This window comes from Rattus norvegicus, chromosome 4 (assembly GCF_036323735.1).
Source record: "Rattus norvegicus strain BN/NHsdMcwi chromosome 4, GRCr8, whole genome shotgun sequence".
Lineage (NCBI taxonomy): Eukaryota > Metazoa > Chordata > Mammalia > Rodentia > Muridae > Rattus > Rattus norvegicus.
The window spans coordinates 117,838,614-117,853,233 of record NC_086022.1 but is presented as its reverse complement, the minus strand read 5'-3'; the positions used below and the strand labels follow the sequence as shown (position 1 = coordinate 117,853,233).

At 46.8% G+C, this 14,620-nt stretch overlaps 2 protein-coding genes across 6 annotated transcripts in view; one reads left to right on the top strand and one right to left on the bottom strand.

The window, feature by feature from the left end:
- Nucleotides 1–3,609, top strand: part of Paip2b (poly(A) binding protein interacting protein 2B) — a 31,397-nt gene extending 27,788 nt beyond the window's left edge. Inside the window, exon 5 of the mRNA NM_001399545.1 lies at nucleotides 806–3,609. Coding sequence (NP_001386474.1) covers nucleotides 806–862 — 57 coding nt within the window. The 3' untranslated portion in view covers nucleotides 863–3,609. The remainder of the gene's footprint in view (nucleotides 1–805) is intronic.
- A 3,320-nt stretch (nucleotides 3,610–6,929) lies between these two features.
- Nagk (N-acetylglucosamine kinase) lies at nucleotides 6,930–14,473 on the bottom strand. 5 transcript variants are annotated; one of them, NM_001037768.1, is made up of 10 exons: nucleotides 14,188–14,253; nucleotides 12,620–12,704; nucleotides 12,372–12,470; nucleotides 11,592–11,733; nucleotides 10,654–10,764; nucleotides 9,966–10,078; nucleotides 9,133–9,220; nucleotides 8,303–8,400; nucleotides 7,939–8,017; nucleotides 6,930–7,232 (listed from the first exon to the last, which is right to left on the bottom strand). In NM_001037768.1, exons 1-10 carry the CDS (start codon nucleotides 14,214–14,216, stop codon nucleotides 7,045–7,047), a joined length of 1,032 nt encoding a protein of 343 aa, NP_001032857.1. In that variant the 5' UTR covers nucleotides 14,217–14,253; the 3' UTR covers nucleotides 6,930–7,044. The 5 variants fall into 5 exon arrangements, with proteins under 5 accessions (NP_001032857.1, XP_006236802.1, XP_038963273.1 ...); XM_006236740.5 differs by lacking the exon at nucleotides 8,303–8,400 and having other exon boundaries at nucleotides 6,948–7,232; nucleotides 14,188–14,473; XM_039107345.2 differs by lacking the exons at nucleotides 12,620–12,704; nucleotides 14,188–14,253 and having other exon boundaries at nucleotides 6,948–7,232; nucleotides 10,654–10,825.
- Nucleotides 14,474–14,620: the final 147 nt, after the last annotated feature.

Sequence of the window (14,620 nt, the reverse complement as noted above, 5' to 3'; positions counted from 1 at the left end):
GCTGTTTACAAGTGCACCAACCGGCACAGAAAAATGAGGAAAACAGGTTCTGATATCCAAGCTAGCTTTGAGGATTATTTTTTTTTTTTACCATGTTCAGTGGCTTGAAGTGCTATTTGGAATGAATATCATTTACACATTCAGGGATATCCTGTAATGAAATGGAGCACATGAAGGAAGAGCCTCTGAGAACAATTCAGTTATAGCCTAGGGTATTACTACTCTTCCTTCTTTCAGACACTGGGTTCAGTCCTCAGAACTTCAAAAACAAATGATTTTTTTTTCTTTTTTTTTTTTTTCTTCTTCTTCTTCTTCTTCTTCTTCTTCTTCTTCTTCTTCTTCTTCTTCTTCTTCTTCTTCTTCTTCTTCCTCTTCTTCTTCTTCTTCTTCTTCTTCTTCTTCTTCTTCTTTTTTTTTTTTTTTTTTCTTTTTTGGAGCTGGGGACCAAACCCAGGGCCTTGCGCTTGCTAGGCAAGCGCTCTACCACTGAGCTAAATCCCCAACCCTACAAATGATTTTTTTTAATCCCTGTCCCTCTCCTCCTTCCTCTCTCTCTACCTGCAGGACTGGAGAGTTGAGTCTTGTATATGCTAGACATGTACTCCATCAGTTAGTTACATCCCTAGCTTAGAAGTAAGTTTTAAAGTGCACTTTAACATGAAAGCACAAAGACAGCCATTAGCATGGGGAGGGCGGTCACAGACACCCACTTGCCTCTGCCTCCTAAGTACTGTGATTAAAGGTGTGTACCACCCAAGGCGTGTACCACCATGCCTGGCATGTTTTCTCTTGGTTCTTATTTCAGAGCAAAAGTAACCTGAATCCAGATGCCAAGGAGTTTATTCCAGGAGTGAAGTACTGAGCTGTTGGAAGCTTCCAGAAGGACTTGTCTTGTCCCCGTACCTGGGGCCAGCAATGCACAAAAAGGCGGAGCTGAAGGGGGGTGGCAAGGGTGTGCAGCCAGGGCGGGTTGGGTTGGGAAGGTGGCTTAACTGGATATTGTGACTGAGTAACTAATGTGCGAGGTACTACTCTCCAAGCCTGAGCATGGCTCTTCTCTTGTGCTGACTTGCTCAGAGCAGTTTCCAATTTTACTTTATTTTTGATGAGCTCTTTGGAGTTAAGGAACTGCAGTTGTTTTTCCCTTGTAAGGAATGTTGTCTGCATTTTAGCAAAATAAGCTGACCAAGAAAAACAGTATTTAAGAAATAATTTTCCCTGCTGTGTACCTACCAGGAGCAGGGTACCTGGAGAGTTTAAGGAGTTTGCAGCTGGGTAGTAGAGGGAAAAACAGGAGATACAAACCAGATACAGCACTCAGCTCCCCATCCCCTGACATTTCCATGATGAACTGGGATACCAGTGGCCCATAAAGCTCTTGTCTCCTGTCCTGAACTCAAGAGAAAACAGATTTGAAAGTTCTTGGATGAATGTAACTTTGGATGGATGTGAGTTGTACATCAGGAAAGCAGGGCTTGATGGTGACTCATTTAGTGACTGCTGTCCTGTCCTCAGTGTATAGCTGCTGTCACTCATCTGGGTTGCTTTGCCTTCATGATCTTCATAGGGGCTGCTTCTGGCTCTTTTCCCCCTCAGCTCTAAAAGACACTATTAGTCAAAGTCTGCAATGGGCCTTTAGCTGTGTTAATTACATCTTGAATCTTTTTGGACAGTTTTGTTTTCCTAAGTCCCTTCAGTATCTGATTCTTATGATGTCTTAATTCCCTTAAATTTTCTGCTTTTTTTTTTTTTTTTTTCAAGGAAATACATGTTTCCAGACACTAGCAAGCTGCTTAGTTCAGTTTGGGTGTTTCTTATGCCTTCCAGAGTGATTCCCAGAAACTGAGCTGCTGCGCGGCCCCACCCAAGTGCACAAGACCGGGCTTTCTGTGTACATGAAGCTGTTACTAGGTGTTACTGCTTCCACAGACCAACCTCTCTAGTTTCCTCATGGTCCTGTCTGGTGCACTCTTAGTTCTACTTGTCACTCACTAAGGTTTTTGTTGATACTCTGTGGAACTGAATCTTACCAAGAGCTGCTGCTATGAGTAGAGGTGAGGTGGTCGTGTCTGAGGGTGAAAGAACAAGTGTCCTGTCCTGATCATACTCCAAGGACAAGGGACTTGGGAGGATTGATAGTGCTGTGACTTCTGTGTGGCTATCACTGTGCTGTATGATAGGTCTGGAAAGATCATGCAGCTTCCAGTAGTTCGTCAGATCAGCATGTAGATATGGGCAGAGACTGGAAGGAAAGGACTGCGGTCTGGAAAGTTGTTCCCCTTTTCAAATGGACTGGTTTGCTGAGTTTCCATTTTGTCTTGGTGCCATGGATAGAACCCAGAGTCTCACTTGTGCCAGGTTAGTCCTACCCTTTAGCTGTTCTCAACCCTCCCTTGATTTGAACACAGTCCCAGCAGTTAAAAAAGTCCCTCTTTTTCCTGTTTGAGTCTCATAAGATGGCATCTTGTGAAAGTGGCCTCCCACTCATGTCACATCTTAGCAGCTCAGGGAACTTGTATCAATTCCCAAAACCTCGCCATCAAGAGAGAATGAAACTAGGAACTCCTTCTGAAAGGACTTTATTCCTGCTTAAGCTTTTAGCTTGGCTTGTCACCTCTTATAAGAAGAAAGGGAGGGTATGGGTAGGACATTCAAAAAGATTCTCTTGTAGTCTCCATGAGATCAAAATTTATCAGGATTGCAGGAAGATCCTTGAGAATCTTTGTCTCCATAGTGCACCTTTCTCTGAGTACCCGTCTGGGAAGCTTATGCAAGCCTGAGGTGTCTTTGTTCCATCCTTAAGTTTTGCTCTTTGGAAGCTAAGCTGCTAGGAGTGGTCCAAGAGGCTGGCCTCCCTCCCTGTGCTGGCTCTTTTATTTGGATGTCATTTTCTAGCCTGGTTTCAGGGGTGTGTGCTGTTGGGTATACCTGGAATTCAAGGGCTGGTGTGTTGAGTCCACCTCAGAGGCAAGGTACTGTAGGCTTGGGATGCAGCCAATGAACTGGTTCTTAGTAATTTATGGAAAGACTTATTCCTGTGACCCAACTCTTCTACCGTCCAATGTTGTGAGGAAGCACAGTTGTACCCTAGACTACAGACTCAGCCCCAATTATGAGTTTTAGGTTGTTTTTGGAATTCTCAAACTCAAATTGCTATATAAATTCTTATACAGCAATAGAAAGCATTCTAAATAGTTGCTAGTCTGGCTGGTCACAGTATCCATTTATTAGAGACTGAGTTCTGTGATTATTTGACCTTATTAACTTGGGGGGGGGTGCCTCTTCATGAATTTTGGACTGCATCACAAATCTGAGGTAGCCAAAGCCTTGGTACTGTAGCTCAGGGTCAGGACCAGTTTCTATCTGTAGTGTACCTGACTTGAGGTTATCATATAAACAAGCCAGAAGATACTCAGAAGATTGGGTCTTTTTTATTGAACCCAGGCCCTCACATGTGCTATGCAAGCACTACACCAAGCTGTATTCCAGGCCTGCTAAAGGCTGAGACTGGGGTAGCATTCCTATTTCCAAAGTCACATGACCTATGATTGCTTCATTAAGATTGTAAGGTTAACCATGGCTTAAAAATAAATGGTTTTGGTGAACTAAGTATTTTCCAGGTTATTGTTATGTCAAGGTTTTGTTTTTAGAGAGACGAAGGTGTGGTTAAACAGCCCTGAGTTATCACCAACACTCTCAAGGAGCTGGGAAAGAGGGGAAGCCAGAGTAGACCTCTTGATTGGGACTGTGGCAATGAGCATGTAACTGCCTGGCCTTCTGAGTTTGTCCCCTATTGCCAGAGGGGACAGGCCTCTTCAGTAAAGGTCTTGATTTACAGGATGCCAAGGATGGGAACTCAGGAGCCTGACAAATTTTACTAGAAGTACCTACCTGATGGAAAAGCACAGCCCAGCCATTCTCCTCTGGGAAAATGGGTAAAGAGCATCCGTTTGCTAAGCAGAGAGAGTAGGATGCTGATATGTGAAGCAGGGACCCTGACCGATTGTGTCCACGATTGCCATGAGACTTGTTGCTCCTAGGATTGTCAGTGCTGAGATGGCTGAGAAGTGGGTATGAGCACCCACTAAAGCCCATCCTACTACCCTGAGGGTGTCACCAGACAGCAGTTACAATCTGGAAGGTGAGGTTTTTTTCCTCCCACACAGCACTATGGGTGGTAATAGGAACAGAGCAGGAATCTATTCAAGCAAACAATAAAGCTGACTGCATACTACCTGGCCTCTGTCTGTCACCTAACCCACTGCTGGACCCAGAACATTAGACTAGGACATTAGACACTGCTTTCTTCAGAGTATCAAGCTTAGAAGCCACACTTCCTATCTTTGGGGAACAGGAGGGAATTCAAGGACACATATATCTTTTCTTTTTTAATGTAAAAACCTCCCTACATTTTATTACTTATAATTTAAATGGAAGATTTGCTGAGCTCTTCTCCCCAAATTTAATTTTTTTTCTTTAAAATGAATAAACATTCTAGGCTACTTGATGCTCTAAAGGAAAAAACTTGGAAGTTCTTAGGATCAAACTCAGAACCTCACACAGCTAGGCAAGCATTCTACCACTGAGGTTAATATCTTAACCCTAGGCAAGGCTATTAAAAAATACTTGTTTTGAGTCAGTCTTCTGGTGGACTAGACTTGAACCTCTGATCCCCTACTTCAGCCTCTCCAGTGCTGACATTGTAGGTGTGGCTCACCAGGCTGTCCTAATACCTTAAGATATGATGTATAAATATAATATTTAACCTGAGGACTAAATGGAAGATTTCATGCATAGCTGAGAAAGTGTTCCAATAGCAAACTGCGTCCCTTGAGTATAAAATATATTTCCTATAAAGCAGTAAATGTCTCATTCCTCAAACACATATGGAGAATTTTGTCCTGATTGTGATCCTTCAAAAAACAGCCAGATGTGGGTGGTACACATCCTTAATCCCAGGACTTGGGAGGCAGAGATAGGCAGAACACTAGTTTGAGGCCAACATAAGAGTTCAGACCAGCCAGGTCTATATAGCAAGACTCCGTCTATAAATAAGTTAATAAAAATAAACTAATGCTCGAAAGGTGGAAACAGGGCCCTCAAAACAAAACACAGCTTTGAGCTAGGGTAGTTGTTCACTAATGAAGCCTACCATATAAATCGTGAGACTTACTATCCAAGTCACTGAGTGAACCACCATATTCATCTTTCTCAGTAAGCTCTTTCACATCAGGGCCCTGATATGGCTAGTGCATTTTTTCTGGATGTCTCATGTCAGAGTTAAACACTTAGTGGTCTCTTTAATTTGGCTGGGTTTTTTGTTATTGTTTGGGTTTGCAGGTGTGTGGGGGGGTTGGTTTGGGCTTTTTGTTGTTTTGGGTTTTTTTTTTTTTTTTTTAAAGGCGTTCTTTCACTGTGGAGCAGTTTCCTGTTGAGTATTCTCAACATTTTGTCAGAGTCCCTTAAGCATGGCTCTCTACCTCCACTTTGGCTAAGTACACACAGGACTTAGGAGATGCTGTGCCTCTTAGGAACCTCAGCCAGTACAGCTTCCTGTGAACCTCTGTCTACTGCAGGCCAGAAGTTCCTGAGGCCGGTTAGTAACAAGCACAACTTATGAAATCATCAGTGTTAAGATTGCTGAACTTTCTAATCATGTCTGTGGGTACTAAGAGCTGTACAGACTCTGCTGGACACATGAGGGTAAGAAGGTAAGGTGGAGGCGCACACAGGAGGAAGAGGGCCAACGTGGAGAAGGCAGAGCCAGTAGATCACATGATGATGCTCCAGCTGCCTGACAACTCCAGTAAACCTAGGTCCAGACTCTGGACTTTGGTTCCTGTTGCAAGTGTTTAAAACCTTGTTGCTCCAGGAACAGGTATTTTAGAACCTTTTTTTAAAAGGCTGGAGAGATGGCTCAGTAATTAAGAGCACTGGCTACTCTTAACAGGTTCCTGGCTCCATTCCTAGTACCCACATTGAAGCTACAACCACCTGAAACTTCAGTCCCAGACAGAGGATCTGATTTTTCTCAGCACACACACAGTACATTTGGAGGTAAAATATCCAAACATAAAATTTGCAAAGACAAAAACAAAAACAAAAAAACCCTAAAAGAACATGCCCCTAAAACCACAAAAATTGAAAAAAGTTACATAAAGATTTTTGCTCTATAAATCAAATGGCAGCTGTTTTAAAAACTCACACTTGCTGAGGTGGCACCTTCCTGGCTATGCCTTATGGACACTTGTGTGTTGGAGACAGGGGAAAAAAACCCAGAGGTTAAAACACTAGCATTGTTGCACATCCATACCAGGTTAATCAATCAGCAGCCAGCAGGATCTGGGAATGAAGAAGAAACCTGTCTCTGGGCAGGAGTATTTCCTGGAAGGATTCACTCCAGAGGAAAGACTCTCCAGCAGGGCTGGCAGCAATGGCTGCCCAGATATAAAGGTCTGAGAGAGAAGTGCCCCACTATAACCAGAGCCAGGTGAGGAGCAGTCAGAAGTAGGCAGGCCACTGAGTTAAGCAGTGCCTACTTGGCCCTCAGGGATTCATCTGCACAAGAAAAAAAAAATGCCCCGTGTATCTACAGCTACCAAATACAATTAAGTCAAAATTGAGACTAGGATTGTACTGTCTCCCAAATCCTATTGGGAACCTTGGGAGAGGGTATGATAGATCTCGGGTCAGTCCCTAGGAGGTAGGCATAGACACACTTAGTTCTGTCGTGAGGAATCATAACTGCCAAGAGGAAACTTGGGTCCCAGCTTCAGACAGCCAAAGCATATAGTGTAGAAATGGGAAGGGTTGGGCTATTATGTGCCTAAGAGCCTGGTGGGTGCTTGCAAGCCCCTGGAGTGGGTCTTTAAACTGAGAGCTTGCTAGGTCACCCTGCTGGAGGTGCTGAGGACATGTACAGCAATGTGTTGAGGATAACACCCTGCTGGGGAGGGAGTAAAGTGCATTTATTTTCTCATGTGTTTTTAAAAAAGAGAAATCTCCCAACACTCAGTGTTGGCTGAATGGGAAGAGGGGCAGCCCCTAGAAGGTATAGGAATAGAAGGCAATGGCATTGACGCTGTAGTCCATGGGAAGGTGGTGTCCAATGTGCCTGGCCCCCAGGCTGGCCCCTCCCAGTGCAGAAGAGTGCCTCAACTTCATCAGGGTGAAACTGGAGAAGGAGTTCTGTGCCTGTTGCTCTCGGCCCTGCGTCAGTGCCAGGAGAAAGCCTGGAGTGAAGAATGCAGAGAGAAGACCAGCTTCAGTGCAGATGCCAAGCCATATGCCAGCCATCACAGAAGCACCAGGATGCTATGGGTCCTGGAACCTGCAGCCCAAAGGCACCTGCATTCCTCAACTCTGGAGCTTGCAATACCCACAACTTCATGGTGCAAGAATCTAGTGGAGACCCTTGAGCTATTTTAGAGAATCTAATGGAAACCCTACAACAGGCTGAACTAAGACTGTCAAGCTAAATTTCTGGCCAGAATGGTGACTAAGAGTGCAACCATAGGTTATTACACTGGTCTGAGCTTTAAGGGGATGAAGAGATGTCTCCATGGTTAAGGACATTTGCTGCTCTTCAGAGAACAAGGGTTCAGTACCCAGCACCCACATGGTGGCTCACAATCATCTGTAACTCAAGTTCCAGAGGATCTCACACCCTTTTCTGCCTCCGTGGGCACTGCATGCCCATATGCACAGACATATATATTGACAAAAACATCCACGTAAAGGTAAACCTTAAAAAGTGATTAATGTCATTTGGAAAAGAATATCTTTTCAGGGGCTCAAAAGCTGGAGCTATAGTGGAGCATAGGCTTAGCAAGCACACACCCCAGGAGGAAGTCACAGGGCTTGGAATAACAGAAAGGCCCCCTTCACCTTCTTTTCCAGTTGCATCCTTTGTCTTCACCCATACCCACCCAGACTTACCTTCCTTCAGTAGCTCCCAGCTCTTCCACACTGAGCCCACACACAGAATGGGGAGGCCAAGCTCCCCTTGGAACAAAACCTGGGAAAACAAAATGGTTCACTGCAGGCTGATCTTAACCCTTCTCGCCAGTGTCAAACAGAAGGTGGACCCGAGGAGGGAAAAAGGCAAGAAAACATGAGTCATGAAAGGCAAGGAAGAGAAGAAAGGAATAGTTAGAAGGATGTAGAAACTAGAAGACAGCACCATATGAAGCCAGTTTCTACATATACAGAGGTACCAAAGCACATAGAACTTGATGGGACAGTCTCACCACCCTAGGCTCAGACCTCATTCAGACCCCCTTTGTGTCCTGCATCAACTCACTGGGTCAATCTCTGGCAATACTGCCACAACGTGTCTGCCCAGCATCTCCCCAGCCTTTCTGAAGATGAACCTGGAAAGAGGGTCTCCCTGCTGTGCACCTGGGGCAGGAAAGAGAAAGGGGCTGGAGACTCCAGGAAGCAGCCTACTTTAGCCACTCTTCCTGAGGTAAGGCAGCAAGCACAGGCCAAGTTAATGTTAGGATGGGTGCCCACATTGGTAAGCAAGCCTCTGCCCACCATTCCAGTACCTCTCCTTCCAGTGCCAATGCTAGTAGTAGAACTAGAGTCCAGTGAACTATTAAATCATGTTACTGCATTTGTCCCCAAGAACTATCAGCTCTCTGGACAAGGTACCCTATCTGAGGCAACTCCTGACTCTCAGCCCTGTGCTGCTGTCCAGCCTCACCCAGCCTGGTGTTTTGAACCTCAGTCCAGAAATAAAACATGTAAGCTGCCCTGGCCTAAGGAATCCAAGTTAAAAAGGAGCAAGTCTCACAAGATGCCAACATGCAGGCTCCTCCCAAAGCCAAAATGAGCTGCCTGAGCTTCCCAACCCCTGCTTCTGTGAATTTATCCAAAGGACAGTGGGTTCTCAAACCCCGGCATGCAGACTACACCAGCCACATGGCCACCAGGGAGAGGAACACAGGAATCTAGTGCTGTCTAAGTCCTGGCCCTATCTGTCACACCAAATAGAGCCACAGACTCCAGGTTACCTATTGAGACAGCCACCAGCACACAGGCCAGCCTTAATTGCTTAACTGTGTTATACCCTCCCATTAGACATGCTTTTGGGGAACCAAGTTACATACAAGCCAGCACCTACAGTACCTTCTGCAATTTTCTGACAAAATCCAGCAAACTTGGACTTATCAAAGTCCCTATACAAGTGAGTGAGGATTCCTAGCCGATCTGGCACCTGAGAAACGGAGGAGACACAAGCAGTCAATAGAAAATCCCTAGTCTGTCACCCAGAGTGACCTTCCTAGAGTGACTACTGAAATGACCACAATAATTGGGGGTTGTTTGCTTTTTGAGACACTCCTCTGTGTAGCCTTAGCTGTCCTGGGGCTCAGACAGCTGCCTTCCAGCTAAAGGCGTGGGCCCACTGCCAGGCCTTTTCTTCTTTGTAGCTTTAAAACGTAAGGAAACGAGATTTCTCAGCTGAGTAGTTTTCCTCAAGATCAAATTCATTGAAAAGATTGCTTCAGTTAAAGAGCAGGGCTCCCATGCAGTGTCTGTTCAAAGTAGCAGACCAAAGGTTCTGGGAAGTGATGTAACCAGGAGATTGATTCATCTCCCAAACCGTCCTCTTCTACCACCAACCTAACACATGTGACCTTCTGAGTCCCCAAGAACAGAGATTCTCCTGAGTACATTTTAGTGAGAATGAGATAAATGTCAGCATCTACAGAAACTACTGTGTTTTAATATTTTTTCTCATTTGGCTTTGCTTAAATGTTTGCAAAAATGACTAAAATTTCTAAGATGAAGTGGCAGTCACACTGGTTTGCACACACTGCCCACCCTAGATCCTGTTCTGACCTACACTTCACCCTGCTGTTCTGACCCACTTGGAGACCTTTATCCTCCTCCCCTGCAGCCTCTCCATCAGAGACTCCAGTGTCCTTCACGGGGTGTATGTGACTGTAGGTAGGACGTACCTGGAAGTAGTTGAACATGGCCTGCTTGACATGGCCAATATCATGAGGAGCTGCTTCCAGGTTGTCAATGGAGTCAAACACAATTTTCACAGCTTGGTGTGCAATCCAGTAGGCTGCCAGGAGCAGAAGGCGAAGAAGACAGCCAATCCCAGAGGCAGTCTCCTCACCAAGAAAGGCTCTCAGCTCAAGACCAGTTAGAAGTCACTGATCAGTCGGTCAGTGGTTCCCAGTAGGGGAAGGAGGCTTTTGACCAACTGTTTGACAGACCCAGACAAGGGAAAGCTGTAGGAAGACTGAATAAGTGAACTTGTCATGCTGGCTCCCATTCAAAGTCAAGGGTGGTGAGCTGTCACACAGTCACCAAAGAAATGTATACATGCTGCCCCAAAAGTAGTGTGAGTGAGAAGTGTTTCCAGACCCCAGACCCCTTTCCCATTAGCAGGGAGTTTCTGGGCAGCTAGGGCCTTAACCTTCAGTTTCAATTTTTTTCTTGGGTCTCCAAAAATCAACAGAGGTAGGCCACACCACCATGCCATGACGTACTCCCTAGTCAGGAGAGGCTACTAAGGAGCAAGATGGTATCTTTATGATTCTCCCAATATCCTGTACTCTGCAACAGGTTTAGGAGCTATTTAGGGATTCCTGTTTAGGTTTAGAGACCAAGAAGGTAGGCCCTGTGTGTACTCACCTGATCCCTCGTCTCCCATCATGTGGCCCCAGCCACCACAGCCACTCTCAGAGCCATCAGGGTTGATAAGCCTACAGTTGGAGCCTGTTCCAGAGATGAGCACAATCCCACCTGGGAAGAGGGCACGGGGGCTCAGTGTGGCCAAGGGCACGAATAGAGCAGCAGCTTCCCACTGCGAAAAATAGGACAGAAACCAACCCCACAGTGGAGGAATCACCACCCAACCTCCTAGAACAAATAGCCCACTTGCTTCCTGTCTAGGGGATAGAGGACGAACAAGTCTGCATCAATTCAAGAGAACATGGCTCCCAGCCAGCCAAGACTTCAAATGATCTTGGCTTTACTGAGTACCTAATGCCAGAGATTATGGCAGACCCTGTTCTTACAGTGACTATTAGCACCATAAATCATATAGATGTCGACCCTCCACTCCTGCATGAGGAAAGTAAAGCCCTCCCACAACTTTTCAAAGATGGGAAAACTCAAACCAGAGCATAGGCCAGTTTCATTTTTGAGATGATCTCATAAGGTAGCCCTGGCTGACCTAGGACTTATTTATGTAGAACAGGCTGGCCTTGAACTTTCAGTAATCTGCCTGCATCTTCTCCTGAGCATTAGAGTAAAGGTGTGCACTGACAGGCCTGGTGAGACTCAGTTATATACCAGCACACTAGGATATCACAGAGTCCCACACTTTCTACTCAGTAACCCCAGTTTCTGCCCCACAGAGATTCCACTCCCTTGCTTCACATGCACTTTTCCTGCCCCTCTTCCTCCTCTGTCCCTTTGTAGGGCATTATTATGCCCAGGAAAGGGTAGCTGGGAGAGAATAACAACTGCTGCCTTCCAGATGTTAGTAAGTTTTGCCAGCCATAGGAAAGGGGCTTTCCCCAGAAGAGAGCTCATTCTTAACCTCATTCCTCCCTTCACATCCTCACCATCCGGTGTAGCTGTGGCGATGGAACCTGCTGCATCAGTGGTGATGAAGTAACTTTCACTCAGGTAGGGAAATCGGTCCCTCAACTCCTCCATCAGGAGCCTCACTGCATCCTCCTGCTCCCCACCACTCAGGGACAAGCCCTAGGCCACAAGGGAGAAAGAAAAGCTGAACAAGGAAAGGAGGAAACAGCCCCAGACCAGCTCTCTTCTAACACCCAACTGGTCATACTTGGCTCACCCAATCTAGCCCCTTCACCCACAATAAGCCCTTAGGAGGTCAATCCTGCAGGAACAGCCTAGCCTAGGAAAGGGTGGAGGAAAGAAGACACAGACAAAAGAACAAGGTGAGGGGATACGAAGGAAACAGCTTGGCTTCACATACATGGGGTCTGCTATGCCTGTATAGCTCCCTTGCTATAAGTTAAGTGGGCAGAGCCACAGCAACCTGGGAGGGGAAAGAGCTAACATTTACAGAGCCCTTCAGGCTCCAGGGTGCTCGAATCACATTATCTCAGTTTCCCAACAACCTTAGTACCTGCATTTGCAAGAAGAGGAAACAGGCTTAGAGAAGGTGACTGATTTTAAGGGCCACTAAGTTGAGTGGCAAAGCTGAGATTCAAATCAAGGTCTCTAGAGCCTTATCCTCTTAAAATACACTCTCGGCTTATAGATTATTACTGAAACCACAAAAATGGACAAGAGCAAAGGCTCTGGCCCTAGAGACATTTTCTCTAGTTATACTGGCCACCTGCTGATGGCCCAGGCTCCAGCTGACTCACCAGGCTTCGAAGGGGTACCAGAGGATCCACTCCAGCCTTCCGTTTAGCCCTGTCCACCATCTCATTGATCCTCTCCACACAGGTACCTGTGCCAATCAGCTGGCCCCAAGTGGGAAGGAGGAGTTAGAAAGGCTTGCAGGATCTCTGCTGCCCCTATCAGCTACTAAGAGGCCCAGCCGCCACCTCTATAGGAGTTGAACTTTACATGAAGGCCAAGTTCTCTGGTCCCCAAAGGATGGCTTTTTTACCCAGTGATTTGTGCTCAGTCCATCTGCTTCTGCCAGGATCTGCCCATCCTCAGAAAGTAAAAGGACTTTGGACCGTGTGCCTCCCCTACAAAACACAAGAGGGCACTCAGTCCTGATAGAACTCCAGACAGAGCCAAACTTGCATAGTAGTCTCTTACAAGAGTCTAGGGCAAAGACAGCTTCAGCAAACTCAACCTCTACTCCCAAAGCTACCTGTTTAGTGCCTGCTACACTCTGCTCGTATTGCCTGGTAGGCCCTACTTCCTCTGCAAGATCCCGCTTACTATCACCGGGACTTTGCAATTTGTCTCATGTAGGGCTTCTCCATACATTAGTAAGCCCCTATTTAGCAAAGACTGCTCTGAATCAAGAGTGTATTAAATTGTTTAGCTTCTCATTATGAGTTCCACTGGCTCCAACCTATCTTCCTAACCTATACAGAGCATGGCCGGAATGACTTATGGAAAATACATCCGAGGGAAAAAGCAGATCTCTAACAACAGGTAAGGGCTACTTTGAGGTCCTATCTTCTGACACCAGGGTCTTCAAGACACCTGTAAGAAATGATCACCAGGGTGGGGGTGGGGGTGGAGGTTAAAAAAAAAAAAAAAAGAAATGATCACCAGACAGGAAACTCATACTGCCTTCAGCAACTAAACCCTCCTGAGTTAAATCCCTGGGGTAAGTGGTAGTTTAGAAGAAGGGTGATACGTGGTGGGATGATGTCCTACTGATCAATACTTCTTGTAATAGACAATAAAGACTTGATCCAACTCAAAGAGTACATCAAGTTCCAAGGGGATATTAATGCATGAGACAGCAGACTAAAAATCCAAATTAACTTCTTGACAAACTAAGAAAACTCAGTTCTACCTTCCATATGACTGTAACAAGGCTAAGTGCAAACTCCTACACTGTGCTGAGGGTTTTTCCTTGTAAGGTGTCAAAAATAAAGCCAGAAGTCATTCACTTTAGCAATTCACGGGAAGGAGACTTTCGGGTAAATCAGCAGTGAGCGACTAGGATACCAAGTCTCCCTATTATGTCCTGATTTGACACACCCAGATCCACAAAATGCTTGTCATGCGCAGGGTAGCGGATAAACCACCATCTTGCTCACCCTACATATGTGGCAACTGAAGCCCAGAGAGGACAGACGTCTCACCCAAAGCCATGCTTAGTAGAGCTACTTCCCAAAGTCAAACGGACCAGCTTCTGAGCAGGAGAATATAGGAACCAAGGCCTTTGGGACCAACAGCAGTGGGTCCCGAGCACCAAGACAAGACAGTGCTCTGGTGACAGCTTCTTAACTCCCGGGTTCCTTGGGCATAAATCTCAGGCTCGGCTTCCGCCTCTTTCCCACGTCCACCCGCGACCAGCAACTTTCCACCTGAACCCCCAGCTCTGCACAACTCTCCAGGTTAACACAAGAGCCCTGTGGCAGAAAGGTGGTAGCCTGGAGGGGCGTGGTCGCGCCATGGAGCACAAAGGCACCAAGCAAGGTGTGGACCGCCGCCCCCTGACCCGCCGCTCCCGAACGGACAGCCTCCGGCCGGTCCAGCGCTCACCCTTCCACGCCACCATAAAGTGCGGCCATACTACCGTCACCACCGCAGGTCTCGCCGTAGCAAGCCCGACCCTAGCCGGGACTTCGCACCCGCCCACGCGGGCACCGCCCCTGTCATGTGATGACGACACGCATGCGTAGGGTGTGGATGCTACATCCTCTCTCTCCCTGGCTGTCGCGTCCAGACAGCCTCTCCGGCTTCTTCCAGTCCGCTGTTCAAGTGCCGGCTTCCCGCGGAGGCGGAACCCAGCTGAGGCTCCTGAGAGGATGTGTGAAGGAACCGAAGGCTGCCAAGGGCCCGCCGGAAGCAGCTGGCAGCCGCGCGCTTAGTTGTGGGATGCGCACGCGCAGACGCTTGTGGAGGCAAGCTCAGAGTCTGGCGGAAATGTCTTGAGGACCTGGGCGGGAACCAAGGTCCAGACCACACCGCACTC

Coding starts and splice junctions, on each gene's coding strand:
- Nagk (NM_001037768.1), bottom strand. CDS start 14,216: ATGGCCGCACTTTATGGTGGCGTGGAAGG. Junction 11,734..12,371: donor TGGTACCCCTTCGAAGCCTG/GTGAGTCAGCTG, acceptor CTTGTGGCCTAG/GGCTTGTCCCTGAGTGGTGG. Junction 10,079..10,653: donor GATGGGAGACGAGGGATCAG/GTGAGTACACAC, acceptor TGCTCCTGGCAG/CCTACTGGATTGCACACCAA.